The sequence below is a fragment of the Dioszegia hungarica genome (assembly GCF_025882075.1).
Source record: "Dioszegia hungarica strain PDD-24b-2 chromosome Unknown MKK02contig_11, whole genome shotgun sequence".
Classification (NCBI taxonomy): Eukaryota; Fungi; Basidiomycota; class Tremellomycetes; order Tremellales; family Bulleribasidiaceae; genus Dioszegia; species Dioszegia hungarica.
Window position 1 is genome coordinate 588,437 of NW_026515771.1, and position 16,877 is coordinate 605,313.

The 16,877-nt window shown below is 57.6% G+C and overlaps 9 protein-coding genes across 9 annotated transcripts; 5 read left to right on the forward strand and 4 right to left on the reverse strand.

Annotated features, from left to right (window-relative positions):
• Positions 1 to 107: 107 nt before the first annotated feature.
• On the reverse strand, positions 108 to 2,246 carry MKK02DRAFT_37669 (putative malate dehydrogenase; the record flags this gene model as incomplete). The annotated part of the gene is made up of 8 exons (XM_053089736.1): positions 108 to 157; positions 206 to 818; positions 872 to 959; positions 1,004 to 1,123; positions 1,167 to 1,397; positions 1,443 to 1,742; positions 1,787 to 1,967; positions 2,015 to 2,246. The coding sequence occupies 8 exons, from the start codon at positions 2,244 to 2,246 to the stop codon at positions 108 to 110; spliced, it is 1,815 nt and encodes a 604-aa protein (XP_052944570.1).
• Positions 2,247 to 2,876: 630 nt separating this feature from the next.
• Positions 2,877 to 4,040, forward strand: MKK02DRAFT_37670 (DNA-binding protein; the record flags this gene model as incomplete). Its single annotated transcript, XM_053089737.1, has 7 exons — positions 2,877 to 2,907; positions 3,002 to 3,028; positions 3,078 to 3,366; positions 3,421 to 3,497; positions 3,616 to 3,689; positions 3,744 to 3,896; positions 3,969 to 4,040. 7 exons carry the CDS (start codon positions 2,877 to 2,879, stop codon positions 4,038 to 4,040), a joined length of 723 nt encoding a protein of 240 aa, XP_052944571.1.
• A 372-nt stretch (positions 4,041 to 4,412) lies between these two features.
• Positions 4,413 to 5,223, forward strand: MKK02DRAFT_37671 (pyridoxamine 5'-phosphate oxidase-domain-containing protein; the record flags this gene model as incomplete). The annotated part of the gene is made up of 4 exons (XM_053089738.1): positions 4,413 to 4,518; positions 4,572 to 4,675; positions 4,729 to 4,899; positions 4,981 to 5,223. 4 exons carry the CDS (start codon positions 4,413 to 4,415, stop codon positions 5,221 to 5,223), a joined length of 624 nt encoding a protein of 207 aa, XP_052944572.1.
• Positions 5,224 to 5,492: 269 nt separating this feature from the next.
• Positions 5,493 to 6,631, reverse strand: MKK02DRAFT_27941 (uncharacterized protein; the record flags this gene model as incomplete). The annotated part of the gene is made up of 2 exons (XM_053087439.1): positions 5,493 to 6,536; positions 6,596 to 6,631. 2 exons carry the CDS (start codon positions 6,629 to 6,631, stop codon positions 5,493 to 5,495), a joined length of 1,080 nt encoding a protein of 359 aa, XP_052944573.1.
• Positions 6,632 to 7,209: 578 nt separating this feature from the next.
• MKK02DRAFT_37672 (uncharacterized protein) lies at positions 7,210 to 8,202 on the forward strand (the record flags this gene model as incomplete). Its single annotated transcript, XM_053089739.1, has 1 exon — positions 7,210 to 8,202. One exon carries the CDS (start codon positions 7,210 to 7,212, stop codon positions 8,200 to 8,202), a length of 993 nt encoding a protein of 330 aa, XP_052944574.1.
• A 102-nt stretch (positions 8,203 to 8,304) lies between these two features.
• MKK02DRAFT_27942 (uncharacterized protein) lies at positions 8,305 to 9,889 on the reverse strand (the record flags this gene model as incomplete). The annotated part of the gene is made up of 2 exons (XM_053087440.1): positions 8,305 to 9,190; positions 9,246 to 9,889. 2 exons carry the CDS (start codon positions 9,887 to 9,889, stop codon positions 8,305 to 8,307), a joined length of 1,530 nt encoding a protein of 509 aa, XP_052944575.1.
• A 968-nt stretch (positions 9,890 to 10,857) lies between these two features.
• MKK02DRAFT_16260 (GAF domain-like protein) lies at positions 10,858 to 11,797 on the forward strand (the record flags this gene model as incomplete). Its single annotated transcript, XM_053085600.1, has 5 exons — positions 10,858 to 10,901; positions 10,958 to 11,024; positions 11,085 to 11,187; positions 11,292 to 11,480; positions 11,613 to 11,797. 5 exons carry the CDS (start codon positions 10,858 to 10,860, stop codon positions 11,795 to 11,797), a joined length of 588 nt encoding a protein of 195 aa, XP_052944576.1.
• A 372-nt stretch (positions 11,798 to 12,169) lies between these two features.
• MKK02DRAFT_37675 (uncharacterized protein) lies at positions 12,170 to 13,745 on the forward strand (the record flags this gene model as incomplete). Its single annotated transcript, XM_053089740.1, has 2 exons — positions 12,170 to 12,260; positions 12,328 to 13,745. The coding sequence occupies 2 exons, from the start codon at positions 12,170 to 12,172 to the stop codon at positions 13,743 to 13,745; spliced, it is 1,509 nt and encodes a 502-aa protein (XP_052944577.1).
• A 349-nt stretch (positions 13,746 to 14,094) lies between these two features.
• On the reverse strand, positions 14,095 to 15,123 carry MKK02DRAFT_37676 (uncharacterized protein; the record flags this gene model as incomplete). Its single annotated transcript, XM_053089741.1, has 5 exons — positions 14,095 to 14,306; positions 14,353 to 14,400; positions 14,464 to 14,564; positions 14,628 to 14,764; positions 14,812 to 15,123. 5 exons carry the CDS (start codon positions 15,121 to 15,123, stop codon positions 14,095 to 14,097), a joined length of 810 nt encoding a protein of 269 aa, XP_052944578.1.
• Positions 15,124 to 16,877: the final 1,754 nt, after the last annotated feature.

Genomic DNA, 16,877 nt, shown 5'->3' on the forward strand with positions numbered 1-16,877 from the left:
AATGGTCGGCCGACCTGGGCACAAGGCCCTTTTCCCAAAATCCATCTACGTCTACGATATCTACAATGAAACCCCTGGAATGAACCACAGCCGTACGTGTTTTCTGCTCAAGCCTTCCACTGCGCCTGCTTGATCTCCTCGAGGAGCTGCTCATCGCCTGCAAAGTCAGCTCTGTCTCGTGCCTGCTAGATCTCAAAGTACTCACTCATATCCCTGTACCTGGTCTCCTCATCCACACCATCGACCTGCGCGGCACGCACCACACCCCTGGCCACCTCGGCCGAGACCTCCCTGATCCGCCCTGTCCTGGGGTAGAGCAGCTTCAACTCCTTCTCCTCTGGCGTGAGCGACTCGCTAAGCGCCATCGCACCCGCGGTGATCATCAGATCCGTCACCTTCTTGGCCTTGCAGATGACCGCTCCGAACCCAATTCCGGGGAAGACGAGGAAGTTGTTGCCCTGTCCCGGTTCGCGTCGGACACCGTGGAACTCGATGGGGTCGTACGGCGATCCCGAAGCGAAGAGCACGTTTCCGCTCGTCCATTCCAATGCGTCGGCGTAGGACAGCTCGCATTTCGAGGTAGGGTTCGAGAGGGGGAAGATGATGGGCGAGGGGTTGAGCTCGGCCATCCGCCGGACGCACGGCTCGGTGAAGGCGCCAAAGGTGGTGGAGAGGCCGACGAGCGCGGTAGGTTGGACGTGCTCGATAACGGAGGCGAGTGTGGGGTATTCGGTGGTGGTGTCGTTGCGGATAAAGTAGGATTTGTGCGAGGCGAGACGGCCAGCGACGACGTCTGGGCGGGTGTGGGTGATCAGGCCCTGTAATAATATCAGCTAAAGAGCCTCTGGCGGGGCTAGAGATGCCAATTCACCTTGGTGTCGATGAGCCAGAACCGTTCCCGGGCCTCCTTCTCGGACAGGCCGAGCTGGGTGAAGAACTTCATCATCTCCTTGGCGACACTGCTTGTCAGCCATAGCCACAATTATATGTAATCTTGACTCACCCGACAGCAGCACTTCCACCACCGAGGAACACCACCTTGTGCTCCCGTGGATCCCGCCCGCTCGCATCGCTCGCCATCTTGGCAGCCCGGATGAAACCGCCCAAGATGACCGAACCAGTCCTGTCTATCAGCTCCGCCCCTCTCCGCGTGAAAATAGACTCACCCTTGAATGTCATCGTTGAACATCCTGTACTCTTCCCTGTACTTGTCCAAGAATGCGAACGCCGCCTCCGAGTAGAAGTCCTCGTGCTGGATCAAGACACCGGGGTAGGCGGATGCAGCGGAAGACATGAAGGCGTCCATGAAGGAGGTGGCCTCCTCGAGGGAGCACCGGGGGCGGGGGAGACCGAGGTAGAGCGGGTCGGCGCGAAGGGGCTCGTTATTGGTGCCCATGCTACCGAATCAGCTTGCGACTCTGGACATGTAAAGGTAGGCTCACTCCAGGACGACAGCAAGAGTCCGCTCCGGGTCAATCCCACCTCCAGCAGTGTAAAGGTTGAGCTTTCCCCTGGAGATGCCCATCCCGCCCAGACCAAGATCGCCCAGACCCAAGATGCGCGAGCCGTCGGTGACGACGATGATCTGGGGCGAGACCTCGAGGGTCTTGGCGTGGTCGGCGAGGATCTGATGGAGGTTGTCCTTGTCGTCGATGGAGAGGTAGAGACCCTCGGGACCTTGGTAGATCTCGTGGTACTTCTGGCAGGCTTCGCCGACGGTGGGGGTGTAGACGATGGGAGCGCTGGAGGTCAGCTGAAAGCCCTTTGACGCGCCTGGTCAACTTACAGGTTGACAAGGTCGGCGTTCATAGCCTGGAAGAACAACCTCGGGTCCTCACGCCGGGTCTTGGAGAGGTGCATGTGCTTGAGCAGCGAGGTCGGAAGGGCAGCGAGGTGCTTCTGCAGACGGAGGAGGTTTTGCTCGCCAGTCGGCTGAGGGGTAGACGAGGTGGCCATACTGGACGGAGCTGTAGAGTCAGCTGGCGCCCTCATAGGAAAGGAGAGATGTGCTCACGTGACTGCTCGCTTGACCTCGACTCCTTGGGGGTAGCAGCCGGAGTGAACATCGCGGCGATAGGGTTGAGAGCGTTCAAGATGGCGGACATGGTGCTGGAGTTGTGGTCGTCGTTGGGCGTAGGGGTGTGGTTGGAGACGGACGCGAAGGTACGGTATGGGTTGAGTCGTGAACGTTGGGTGATGGAGCTGGAGGGGATACGAGAGATGGTCTGTGCGAGGTGGACCCTCATGTGAGCTGTTGTCTTATATCTCTCTGCGTCGGGCCGGGTCGGGAAGGGTGAAAAGTCAGCTTGGCTGGGGGTCAAGGAGACTGTCGGTCGAGCTTCGGCGATACTTGACCGGGTACCCTCCCCCACAGCCTGGGCCCCCTTCCTTTCCCCATATCTTAGCGACGCCTTACACAAGCTCAAGAGGAATGATTTCGATTCTGACACGAGGATTCGAAAATCAGGACCAGGGCGTCGGAAGATCTCGGAGAATTTAGAATTGGGGTGGGGCAAAGTGGGGGTGAGCTGGGAGAGGTTTTTCCGGGCGCCTCTATGCCAGACAAGCAGCCTAGGCAAGAGTCTCGCGATTGATACCGTCTGAACACAGCTTGCTGGCAACGCCGTGCTGCCTGCTCATACCGGAGACGATTTTGAGGCCGACTGGTCGCTCAGACGGTCGCCTTGCTACCTGCTGGTGTCCCGGATCGTTCCGGTGCGTAACAAGCTGACGCGACGATGCCGAGAGGCGTTTCATCAAAGCTTCACTCTTACTTTCCACTGAGCACCCTCTGTAAGGTCAAGCACAGCGACGAATTGGAGCTAGGCGGCCGAGCAGGTACTCACGCATGCTGTATATATAGCGAGATCGACGCTATGGCGGGACAGGTTGGACTGAGCTATAAGGGTGCGTCAGACGCGCCGAAGGCACCTACCGATGGCTCTTTGCATTGAGAACACTGGGTACTTACCAAGTCCTCACATCGCTGACCTGATCGCAGAGACCGTCGAGGCATTAGCTTCGTTTCGTGAGTCCTCAGGCATTCTCTACCGCTGTGAACCCAGCTCATCCCCAAGTCGAAATCACGCTTCATACAATCCTCTACCTCCGCGCCATCTATCCACCATCCACCTTCGCCCGTCGCCGCGCACACGGCGTGCCGGTCTATCAGTCCCGGCACCCACAGGTCCGAGAGTATATCGCTGAGGTGGTCGGTCTGCTCCGGCGCGAGCTGGACCAGGGGAACTTACGGCGAGTGAGCGTGGTGGTGAAGAGTGCGGAGACCGGGGTTGCGCTGGAGCGGTTCTTGATTGATGTGGGGTACGGGGAGGTCGGGGTTGGAGCGGGAGGCTCAAAGGATGTAGGGTCAGTCCAGCGTATGAGCTAGATATGATAGGGGGGAGAGCTGACGCGCTGCAGGATGTTGAATAGTCCCACGGCGGATGAGCTCAGCTTGATGCTGCGCGGCTTCCTTATCCGGCTCACGGCGCTAGATGGTCAGCTGGAAGACAATAGAGGTGAATCAACATCGCTATGAGCTTGCTGGAAGCTCCAGTCGCTATGATCTTGTCTAGACCTGCACTAAGATTGCATAAGTGATAGCTGATCCATCAGGAGAAACAACATTCGCAGTGATCGTCGAGACCAAAGATGGGCTAGAACCAGCCTCCAACTCATCTACAGATGGTGTGAGTCCCGATACTGACGTCGGTATCACATGGTACAGTCAGACTTACTTCCAGAACCCCATACCCTGGATCCCGGCGCTCAACTCGGACACCCTTCATCCCGCCTCACAAGGTCTCGGAGCAGGTCAGGCAGGCGGAGAAGAGGGCTGCGTGGCGAAGCACGAGCCCCTACTCCACGTCAAGGCTGTCGAGACAGGGGTGATCGATGTAAGTGGATCTTCAGTCTGACCTTTTCGTGCGTGAGGAGGAAGTTCGACAGGGAGAGAAGCTGACGCACAGCTTCGCTTGATGGTACAGGAGTGCTTGGCCAAAACTGGAGTCCGAAACCTGCAGGCCTTCAAGCAGACATAGCCCCTCGCTGCTTGCAGCATCCGCTGGGCGTCAAAGATGAGGACTAACTCGGGGGTGGGACCGAGGGATATCCTCGATGGCAGGGGAGAGAAATCAGAAGAAGCGCGGCTCAGTTTGTATCGATTAGAATCAAATTTCCTTCGCATCTATTCCTGCAGAACGAGCGGTTCGGAGACGTCTATCTGGATTCTCGATGAGCACCCCCCGTCATGCTAGACAGAGGGCCGCACGGATAAGATCGAGCGACTTCGGTCCCATCGGCCGTCGGCCGGAGCCGACCGCATGACCGAATGGGCGAGCGGCGATCTCGCTGTCTCTTTCGCTCATCCATCCTTCTTTGGCTTCATACAGATTACACATCACAGCCTCATGATGCTGCTAGATCGGCTCGTCTCCGTCCTCTCTCTAGTCGCTATCGCGCAAGCCGCGGCGGTCGGGCAGCTTCCGCTCATCGCGAGGGAGACCATCGAAGAAGCTGGTCAGCCTTCCTCCACATCCGATCCCTCCGCTCTCCCAAGCTGATCAAAGCAGCTGTACACGCAAAGCAGCTCGTACATAGCTCTGTCACAGGCACGCTCGCCTCGGTCTTCCCTGCCAACTCGACACTAGCTGGGAGACCACATACGATCCTCGAAGTGGGTGACCCCATGGCCGTCGAACGGCCAGAAGATCGGAGCTGACAGCTCAGTATCATGCCCCATGTCACCATTCGCCTAGCCTGACCTTCCTCCTCTTCCCGATCTCTCTGTCTACCAAGAACATCTTTGGCGCCGAAGGGCACTATGCGGGATATACAGTCTCCGACCCGATCGACGGTGTCCGATCACCGATGTCTCGCGGTCGAGTCGCATTCACAGGCGTACGTCCTCCCTCCTCTTTGCCCCTTTACCTGTTGTCTTCTCCTTCGTGTAGATGAAGTGCTGAAGCTGACGATCGGCAGAACATGACCCTCCTTCCCGACCTATCAGCCAAAGAACGCGCCCGCCTCTCAGTATGCTACAAGTCCTATCATCCCGACGTATTCTGGTTCCCGCCCGCCTCGCCCGGCGAGTCGCACCATCCCTTCGACTCGGTATGGGCCCGGTTCGACCCGGAGGATATCTATTATGTGGGAGGGTTTGGGGATACGCATTATATTGGACATATACCGGTGGAGATGTATGCGGAGGCGGGGGAGAAGTAGAGATTCGAGGGGCGACCGGGAAGTATACTATCAGGACGACCGTGTGGTCCAGCCATTGCTGACTGAATGAAGTATGCTACAGAGACTTCGGCCCTCCTAAGTATGGACACATAGATGTCACTGACGCATCGTCACGAAATTCGCGCAAAAACGGACATACTCATCCCTCACCCCTACCCTTACTCGTCTCTAACTAGGCTCACGGGTATTGTCTCGGCCGATATCCCCACACGTGTCCAATCCGCTCTTAATCCCCTGTAGACGTCGTCTCAGAAGGAAGGCAACGGTGGTGTCGCACGCCCGTTCCCAACTCCCCAGGATCCTCTGCGCTCGTACAACGAACTTCGAATCGCTTTCTCGGCAGATTCCGTGAGCTCGCCGCGCTGTTCCCAATTTGAGAGATGATGTCTCATGAGCTGTGATATGCCGTCCGCCGAGTATCGCGTGCGAGTCTCCGACTCTGGATCGCCAGCTTCCGATGAGACCGAATCGGGGTCAATGGTGAGCGCGAGGACGACTTTGTTCAGCGAAGCCGCTGAATCGACCAGCAGGTTTGCGAGATTATCGGCGAGCCTGTCTGGATCGTCGTCTGGGGAGAGAAGGAGATACGTCAAGCACGGCACCCCTCCCCTCGGAAATAGCCACCCTCCCCTCTGAGTGACTTGGTATTTGAGACTCTGCGGATCACAGGTCCTGCCGCAAGCTGGGTGACTGATCTGAACGACAGCCTCGTACGGGGAGTCGTAAGTTTGGCCACAACGGAGCACGTCCCGATTGCATCGAAGTTTTCCGTCCACCAGGAGCCACTTGGCGGGAAGATAGCTCGACTGTAACGGGGGACGGGTCATACAGATGCCTTGGCCGGTGCACTCCCCCGCCTCGTCCCGGACCATCAGGGAATTGAATACATGGCGCCGGCTCGGGCCTGAGGAAGGTGTGGCAGCCGTGCCAAGGTCGGATATGCGAAACGGTGGGTTCCACACGCGACCCCGGGCGTAAGATTCTGCTTGACCCTTGATCCAGGAGGTGTCGACATTGAGCGTGACGTGCTTCGGAAGTCTCGCGACTCCTTTCGTGCAGCCGGCCGAGAGCCGACTGAATTTTGGGACAAAGCCGCTCTTTGAGACAGAGCACTCGACATGATCTGATGGATCGTGGTGTTTGACGACTGAAACGACGAGATGTCGAAACTGACGATTGGTGTCGCCGAGGACTTGAAGAACACTCATGTCCGAGCAAGCGATTGCCTTTTCCTGCAGCTCGACCGGCAACAGCTCGGTGAGCTTTTTCAACAGCGTTGAGGTTTTGGGCTCCTGCACATCAGCTTGCCTGAAGACGACCTGACTCTTTCGCCAGAGATTTCAGGACCCACGCTCAAGTCAGAAGGGCCTGCAGACATGTTGGGCATGGCGAGCAAAGGCAGAGCAGGTGTTGAAGATCGATGGGGACTTGTAAAGGGGCCGGGGTCAAGGCAGTGTAAGTGGCGAACGGTGAAGGATTTGGGGACCTGCTGCACAAACCGCCAGTATATACGAGCTTTCGAGCATGGCTACGAGCTACATACATCCTTTCAGCCCGCACTGAACACAGTCGCGCTCGCCGTCGCAGATAGGGCATCCTTTTTGGTTAGCCAGGGGTGACTGCGCACGCGCTACAGCAGCCTATAAGCTGTCACGCCGGCGACCTACAGACGGATCGAAGGCGGTGGAAGATCCCAACCAATGGGCTCTCCGACGGCCCTCCCAGCCCGTACGCACCACAGGCCAGGCGCTCAATCAGCTCAACTCCGGCGCTCCGCTAAAGCCTAAAGGCGATGCTACATTCCTCAGATATCGGAGTAGTCTCGGAAGAATCGATTTCGCCTCGAACCCGCTGCAAATCTGGTCGCAACCTTGTCGCTGCGCAGCGATCAGTGGCATTACCCGTATGGACCCATACACAAATTAGCACAGCCCATCAGCCCGTACACGAGCGCTGAGCTACTCAATGTCCCGTCAGGCTGCGAGAGCCGCAGTCAGCTCCTTCGTCCCCCATAAATTCGCCTCAATCCCTATCGTCCTTGCGCCTTCTCTCCGGCCTCGACCTGCTCGGACACCTTGTCTGCCCTTCTTTCGGGATCCCGCACATACTGTGCCCACAAGGAGACTGTATCGGGACCTTCTGAGGGCGACGTATCGGTTTCCCGTCCCTCCATCAAGCGGCGATCAATTTGCGCCTCAGGCAGCACTCGCAGCCGGTGCATCAGCCGATATGGCCCCCGCAACAGAAGGCAGAGGTCTGGTCGGCACGAGGCTGAGAGTCATCCGGGACTGGCACCGCCGAAGAGGCTGGACCAGTCCCTCCCAGACCCAGACCTTCCTCTCTTCGCAATCTGCCCTCCTCACCTTACTCCACAACACCACCCCTACCTCCCCCTCATACCCCTCCATCCTGTCCACTGATTTTGCACACCATCTCAGCCACACCCGCCGACTCGCACGACTCTCCCATGCCGCCTCTGCCCGGCAGGCGGCCCTCTCCCGCCCTCCACACCTCACAGGCGGTTTCCTCCGTCCATCTATCTTCAACCCCCCTCTCCCGCGCCTCCGCCCCCAGCCCCTCGGACTCAGCATGATGATCCACCGCCGCCTTCGCGCGCGGGAGCGGCGCCAGGCCAAGCGGCTCGAATGGGCGCAGTACGCGAGGGATATGTCGGCCGAGGTGGCGATGTGGAGGGACCTCGGACTGGAGGAGCGGAGAGGGGGGAAGGAGGGGTATTGGGTGGGCAGCGGGTGGATTGTGGGAATGAGGGAGATGTTGAGGATTGTGGATGAGGGGTGGGAGGGGGAGAACAAGCGCAAGGATAGGATGTATTCGGAGGGGATGGTGAGGAGGGTAAAGAGGGCCAAGGCAAGGAGGGAGGGGTGGCAGAGAGATCAGGCGGAGGCGAGGCGGGTGAGCGCAGAGGAGGGGGAGGTGTCCGATAGGGAGCGTACATGATCTCACAGGCGTCTAGACATCATAGGTATCTAGAGAATGTCTGATCCGGTTGTATACATAGACGAAAAGTAGACTAGTAGATATATGTAGCATTATACAACCTTAAGCCATATCCGCCTCTATAGCGTGACTCATAGCAATCAATAAATCCCTAGGCACGCCCGCCAACAGCGACCCCGCATGGCCCGGCTGCAGATCATACACCGCATCATCATCATCCTCCTCGTCTCCGTCCAGCTCCCCGTCTTCCCCTTCTTCCGCATCGTTAGAGTCATCCGCATCATCCTCCTGAAGCTGTCCCTCCTCCCCCACGCCAGCTTCATCCTCATCGTCACTTGCGTAGTCCCCCAAAGCGCCAAGCGCAGCAGTAGCGTCCGGTCGCTTCAGCTCCACCTTCTGCTTTTTCGCCACCGGGACTACTTGCACCTTCTTTCCCTTGATGCCCCACCCCGAATCCCTCTCTCCTCCCCACTGACGCGGCGTAACCGCGTCTATTCCAGCATCATCCGCGCCCCTCTTCTTCGCTTGAGCAAGCGGAACGACTCCCACCTCCCCCTTCTTGAGCCCACGCTCCCAGTCGACCTTGGACATGATGTGCACAGTAGGGAACTCGACCCATGCTGTCCCGCGGAAGACGTCGGCGAATGGTAGTTCCGGGTCCAGAGGCGGGAAGAAGAGACGCGCCGCTCGGGATGCGGTGTCCTCTACGGGAGGAGCGGGCCTCGCGGGCGATGGGAAGAATGGGAGGAGGAAGACGATATCGCTTGCTGTGAGCATGAGGGGAGGAAGGAGGCTGTGGAGGTTCGGGAGTGGCTGAGTGGGATGGGCAAAGAGGACTCGAGTATGGGTGAAGAGCTTCGGAGTGTTGTGATCTATGACTTCGGTACCAAGTCGCTTTGGAAAGTCTGCCTCGGTCGAGTCCGGTTTGTCTGGCGGGAGGAGGGGTTGGGGGATGGACAATTGGACGGTGAGGTTGACGGTTCCGGCTCTCATACATCAGCTACAATTCCCGGGTCGCACGACATGGTAGCTAGACAGCTCACTGTTTATTGCATGCAGACTGATTCTGCCTCCTTCTGGCCATACCATCCGGCATGAACTCTGCCCAGACCCCCTTGCTCCTCAACTCCATCTGCAAGATCTGCGACTTGCTCTTCTTCCCCTTGGGACCCCTCGTCCCTCCTCCCCGCCCTCCTCGTCCGCCTCTGGCCCCTCCTCTCCCTCTCGAGCCTTCCGCATCCCCGCCCCTCGGATCCGTCACCATCTCCTCCTCCCTCACCCCCTGCCCCCACCCTTCAACCCTCCTCCGCCCTTCTTCAAGATATCGATAATCCTCTGCCCAGTCCCCTTGCCCATATTCTCGCAGCGAGACGTATCCCTCCGCTTGACGTATACCGTCGCAGCTGTATTTGGCCTTATGGCCCGTCGAGCAGGGCAAGGAGCAGGTCCGGCGGGAACACCGGGGGCAGGTGTATTTGGGCGGCAAGGCGCAGAGGGCGCATTTGGTCGTGTCGACTTCTGGACGAGCGGCGGAGAGAGGAGGATAGGATATGAGGGAGGCGGAGCTGGGCCCTCCATGGTCGGAGCTGGAGCTTGAGATAGCCGAGGGAGGGGGCAGGAGCTGGAGAGTGGTTGTTGCCGGAGGTGGACCTAGGAAGGCCGGCTTGGCGGGGAGTGCGAACACCATCTTTTAGCGGGAGATTGATCCCAGCTGCTTTCGCTCTCTTCCCCAGGTATCTTCGCTGTCGCTGCGAGCCCTTTATGGACCATGAGTATATAGTACAGTCGATTCTACTGCGGATATATCGACGCTGATCGCTCTCTGCAAAATCCTGGTCCGTGCGCGACAAATTTGCGTGTTTCAGATTTGCACTTCGAGCGCGCCTCTTCGCGAGAAGTCAGAGATGAGCTTGCTTGTAGACTTTGGAGATCAAGACCAAAGGGATTCATCAAGCTAGTCTATAAATGACTATGTACTATGAGGGATGTCATCCCGTTGGTTTCTCCCAAAACCTCAACGCCCAGAGGCTTTAGGCAAGGATATGAAATAACAGGAGCGCCGCCATCTCCCCCTTCCTCAACCCCAACCATTCGTCGCCCCCGACACATCGACCCAGCGGGGAGCGAAGGAGACGACTATCCACTGCGAGCAGCAGGCAGAAGGGGGAAGAAAGGGGAGAGAGGCGTCTATCGAGGGGGTAGCCGTAAGGTACCAATCCGAGGATTCCCGTCGACGGGAAATGTACGTCAATCGAGTTCTCTGATCCCCTCGCTGAGGGGGGGACGGGTAGAGGGGACGCTTCCGATCTGTCGAGATGTCCCCGTAGCCACTCACGAAGAGTGGATCGGGGGACCGGGCTCATAAGGAAGAAAGGAGGAAGAGGAAGATTTTGCTTGAGCGCGGGGGGCAGGGCGAGTTTGGCTGGTGCAAGGATCTGCCACACTGCCGGCATCATCGGAGTTTCGGTGTTATCTGCTCGCTAGACCAGCTTGAGGATATCACGTAATCGACCGAGCCACTCGTTCCGTTGGAAGTTTCAGCTGCAGCTGCTCGGCCTCGGCGTGCTTGCTTCGTGAAGCGGTCCGAAATTATCGCTACCTCATAAACAAAGCTCAGGAGGTAGTACCAGCGCTGAGGCATAGGGAGGCAGCGATATGCCCCACGCCGATAGTGCATACGTACCGGAAGATATCAAGACGTGCGTCCGCTGTCGAGCTGATTGATCGTAGGTGAGCTGCAGCTGATCCCGGACAGAAAGGAGCAGTTCTACCACCATGTCACTGAACAGATAACAGCTCTACTTAATGGGAGCCGCTACTGGGTAGGCTGATGTTCCTCGTCTCTAGACTGTTGTGGGTACAAAGTAGCTAACGAGCTATAGGTATCCAATCTCGCCCAGGTAGCTTCCCTGCTATCCCACTCCTTCCTCTCTTCCCCTCTCTATGGGTACACCACGGTAGACACACCTAAGGTCAACTGGGTCGGTAAGTCTTGCCCTTCGTACGCGTCTGCCTGACTGATCTAGCGGTACCGCGACGTCGGAGCCCGAAGGGGAATGATTTGAAGCATTCAGGCTAACGTTCACCAGGCTTCTACCTCCATCCCCCACCACCCGCGCCTACGCAGACTACCGCTCCACTCCTGGTCGGGCCATACGTCGGCCGGCCGGCATGTATATCCATCACACCACGAGCTGGACGAGGAGTATGCGCAGACGCCTTCTTGACGGGGCGGACTGTAGTAGTTGACGACGTCGAGGCGTATCCTGGACATATAGGTGAGCTCTCCTCTTGTCGTCCTTGCCGGCGTAGCGGCACAGACTAGCACTCTGGTACGAGGGGTGCCAGTCATCGGAATCTCCGAGACGATCATGACCGTTCCCCCTTCTATACCGAGGCTGATCCGATAGCTTGCGACGGGGAAACCAAATCCGAAATCGTCGTTCCCCTCAGAATACCCCTTCCAGGGGACGAAGACCGAGTCATTGGCGTTCTCGATCTCGACTCGACATCGTTAGGGACGTTCGACGAGGCAGATCGGAAGGGCCTCGAGGAGATTGTCGCTGTATTGCGGGATGCATGCGACTGGAGCTGAGCTCGCGGGGCGCGGGGAGATACAGAGGGATGGGTCGTTGGCGGTCTGACCAGGGGAGTCGCTCACGCATTGCTGACCTGGATCCCCGGCCTTCAACGGACCGTGGGCTCGCTGACGGTGGGTGGAAGGTGGAAGATGGAAGGACCGATCCTTTGCCCCTCTTGCCGCGCCTTCCGGAAAGGACCGTTTCATCCTGATGGAATCCTTTGTCCTCTCCCGAGATGCGATACAGAGACACTTCTTTCGGACTTCTAGCTGATTGAGATCCTCACACTCATTTACTGCAAGCACAATACAGTCATTCAGCTCCTGCTGCCTCCGAGGCCTACGTCATAGCAGGTGCCCCAGCATTGATCGATACCGGGATCCGCTATGCCCATTCTCGGCGCACTGTCACAGGCGGGCGGCAGAGATTTGAGGGGCCGGGCAGCGGCGGATGCAGACTGGTTCCTCCAGCACTCCAGTGAGCACCTTAGTCTACCCGAATCCAGGACCATCACGCTTGATCTGAACCTCGCTAATTACCTCAGAATACTTCTACCCCATTATATCTGCCATCCTCGGCTCCATCTTCCTCATCTGCATCTATCTCCTCTGGCGCGGTCCCCTCCGGCGCAAGTTCCCCTGCTTCTCATCCCGCCAGTCGGACGCCGAGTCCGCGTCGGGTGAAGGAGGTCCCGCCTTCTACCTCGGATCCACTCTGACTCTCGACGCTGAGAAGGTCGAAAAGGAGCGGCAAGACGCAGGACGGACGGCCGGTGCAGGATGGAGAGAGGAGCACAGGCGGGCAAATTTCCTCCTCTCGGCGCTGGAGAAGGATAGGGAGGCAAGGCGGGAACGGGCGGTGGGACGCGGAAAGGGACAAGACAGCCCGGGCCTGGCGGCTGGTCCGAGGAAGATCACCAAGCTTCCAAAGTCCCCTATGACCCCTCGGACACCTCGGACACCTGTTAGCCCAATACCGGGTCTTGGACACGGCCGATCACCCTCCAAGGCCGCTCACGCGGTGTCGACCGCACCTACCACCTCGTCGTTTGGACACGCGCCGGATCAGTACACCCTCAGCACGCCTAGCACCAGCACGGGCACCTCGGGATCATGGAGCGCAATATCACCGGTATACGCATACCCACAACCACAAGCCCCTCGGCCTGCCTACAGCCCGGCTATGCGTACTCCGCGGACCCCATACTCCCCTCCATCCGCATATCCTACTACACCGCCCACGGCATATATGCTCCCTCCTCGCCCAAGCGGCCCAACATCGGGTTCTAGTCAACACTATCACCCATACCCCATCTTTGACTCGGCGGCGAGCATCTCGACACCTCACCTCCCACAAGCTGCCTCCCCACCCAGCTCTTCGCGGTCGCTCGAGCTCCCTCTTCACCTAGCCAACTCGGCGGCTCTCGATTCATCATCTCGCGGGACAGGCGGACAGCCAGCTAGTGCTGTAGAGATCCCCTGGGATGGCCGGCCGAACTTTTCCCGTCCGCTCGCCCGGCCGGCTCCGCAGGGTGGTGGAACCTCGGACCGCCAGACCGCCTTCTCCACGGCTTCAGTGTACAGCCAAGCTTCGGGACCTGCCTTACCTCCTCCCCTTCCCCATCCATCGGAAAGTATCGTAGGGGCAGCATCCGGCGTCGCACGATCGTCGCACGCCACTACGGCTTCACATTCCAGCACGTCCACCTCCGCGCCCTCTCTCACTTCGTCTCATACCACACCGCCCCGAACTCGCTCTCCCACATCCTCCTCCCCTACCGCCCTCCCCAGCCGCCGACAATCAGCCATCATGTCCTCCGTACCCCTGCCTTCCATCTTCATCACCGCCCCGCCACCCGCCAAGGCAAAACGCGCGTCCGTGGCTTCTTCAGCTAGACTGTCGATGAGGGGTGCGATAGCCCCGAGTCCGCTCAGGCAGTCGATGACGTCCCTCCATCTATAGCCCCACGGACACTAGGCATAGAGGTAGACAGGCATGTATATAGCATGCAGCATAGAAAGCATCGATACGGCAAGGAGATGACATACCGCTGGCAGTTCTGGACCGCAGCGGAACGTGCCATTTGACATCTCGATTCCTCGATAGGTCGAGTGGATGTAAGCGCTTCAAGCACTCGAACGTATAAGGAGTGCTGTCGCAGACTGCCATGTTTGTTCATCCGGTCTAACCTCTACTTGTCAATGATACAGGTACGGTCACTAAAAGAGATTCGGTACAACGTCCTGAATATCCGGCAGGACGTTACCCGTCCACAAACCCCAGAGCTCGAGTCCTCGGTGGCTCGGCGGGGTCATCCTCTGGAAGCCGATCCGCTGGTAATGCAAAGCGAGGGCTCGAGACCCTGCAGCGCGGTGGACCGGTCACGAGCGAGCGAATCTTCGAATTGGTCTTGTCCGAAGCCGCTCGGATTGAAGGGACAAGGCGCAAGGATGACCACCAGCTGCGCAAAGCTGGGGATCTGGGAAATGAGGTAGTCGACCGCTAGTAGGCCGATACCGTATCCTGAGAACGGTCAGCGTATGCCTTGCTGCTGTATGAGTAGGCTCACCCCGGTACCGCTCTTTCACGAAGATCTCCTCGATGTACATGATGTCGCCTGGAGGGAGATCAGCTCCGCTATAGGGAAGAACGCAGACTGTTGGGACAAATCTATACTCACCCAGCCAATCCCAAAAATCCCCTTTCAAGTCCTCCGTCTCGTGATCGAAGAGAGCGGTGCTCATCGCTTCCAACTCGGCAGACAAATCATCGCACATTATGCTACTCGGTCAGCTACCACCTCCCTACTGGCTGGTTTGCATCAAGCTTAGGCATTGTACCCACTGGAAATCCGTACCGCGGTCCGGATACTTCTGGATCAACCGCGCGTTGATTCGGCCAATCTTCGTTTTCGACCCCGTTTTGGGATCCCGAAGGTAGATTTTGCACGGCAGTCTGGCTACCGGGTACCCTTCACCTCCCTGTCGAGTCAGCGGGGATCTGAAGCTATGAGTACTGAGTGGCTAACCTCAGGACAAGGGGAAGTCCCGCCCATCGAACCGCTGCCCAGGCCCCCAATGTCGAAGAACAGATCTCCACCCGGGAATGGAAGTCGGTTCTTGACCTTATATGGCTCGGGTCTGACTCTTCCCACATCCCTGTTCTTCCTCCCTTCATCGTCTTCATCCTCCTCGTCTTCATCTGCCTCGTTTCCGTTGCCCGAGGCTGTGAGATCTCCCTCAGGAACGAGCGCGTTATTCGGGGTCGGCCTGTTAATAGGCGCTGCGGAGGCTTCCGCGCTAGCTGCAGAGATTCGGCTGGATGAGCGTGTTGCGGGCATGCTGATAGGAGGTGATAGTGTGAGAAGAGCGAATCAAGATCAAAGTATAGACGAAAGATCAGGAGTTGTGGCTCAAGACGCGGACGCGCCTGGGCGCCTGGATAAGATAAGGTTTTGGCTGGCGATGACGGCATGACTCGAGACGCGTCGAACAGCGAAGGCTCTCATGTTCTGTCTCTTCACTCGTCGACGTCTTATACTCGTCACTACTCATCAGTAACCGTTCAGACAAGTTACATCGACACCGGATCGACCGCTACTCGATAAAATATAACTGCTCGGCATGAGCTACAGAGTCAAAAGACCGGGGTCCTTCCCTGAAGGCGACCTTTATCTGGACAGCAATGGAATGGGGAATGGATATATGGGCAAGGCTGCAGTCAAGAATGTAAGTCTATGCCTTGGTGGCATGTCTGAGATGCTGGTTCTGATCGAGTGATAGCCTGCCGCGAACGGAAGCTTCCCTTTCGACGTTAAAATTCGATTCAAGCGAGATGGGGATGATGAGCATTTTGACGATGATGGTGACGATGAGGACGTACTCGACGGTCGTGAGAATGGTCCCGAAATAGGGTATATCAAGGGCTGGATCCTCAAGTGGGGCTCTGGCTTTGAGTAAGTCCAGTCAAGTCTCTCTGAGCTCGCTGCGCCCTCCGGTATTGTCAGAAAGTCAGTGCTGAAGATTATCAGCACCATGTGCGATTCCCTTGTCGGACCTTCTACAGATCAGGTACGGCTCATGGCGCGCACTCTCCTGAACGAGGAGGGAAGCATCAAGGACGAGAGCCACGAAACGACCTACGGTAATTCTCCTCCTCACTTTGCTTTGCAGGGATCTTGGCTGATGGGTCACTAGGAGATGTGATGTTCATCCAAGAGATCTACGTCCAGCCGGAGTATCGGGGTGAGCGCTTGAACCATGTCGGCAGAGTGTACTTTTCCGGTCAGTGCTGACTTGCATCACCATACGGCTTGTCATTACTCGCCGTGTACCACATGATGGTTCGGATACCGGGGTTCCAGTGTTTGAGGGTGATCATCGCTTCTAGGCCATTTAGCCCCTCAGACTTCACAGACAAGGCCGACCCCCTGGCCAGGACGATGACGACGGCGCAGAGAAAAAATGCGATGAGGTCATTAGCGGCTCATTGGAGGATGCTGGACTTTGACAAATGGGAGGGGATCGGGCCGGGGGACGATAAGGCCAAGGGCGAGGATGTTGAGTATTGGGTTCGGCATGTCGGTGAATACGAGCTTCCTCGTATCTGGAACCTTTTGCCTCATTTACATCGAAGCCGATATTGAGTAAGTTAGCGCAAATGCATGAGGATGACTACTGGTAGACGACTCTCGTCAGTCAGCTATCACTAGCTCGTCATGCCAGTCTCCTCTCCGCTCTTCGCAGTCGGGTGAGCAGGGTCTTCTGCGAGAAATGAACACGCTCAGCTGAGGGAATCAGTAGGAATCAGAGTAAGGGGCAGTCGGCAGGAGCTCATAGGAGCCATATGACGATATGGTAGATTTTCAAAGCTTTGTAGCTTGGGACTTTGTTCCACAGAATTGAGGAATGTGGGTTTTCCCTCATCCTTCGTACGATATCTTTGAGTATCTACGGCATCCACATGCCAGTCAGTATAGACTGGCTTGCTCAACACCTGCAAGATGAGCCGTACCCAAGTGAGCTACAATTACTGAGACGGACTTGCACGACGCGTACGTCGCAAAGGCCAGAGGCCAGAGCTGAGGTGTGTAGA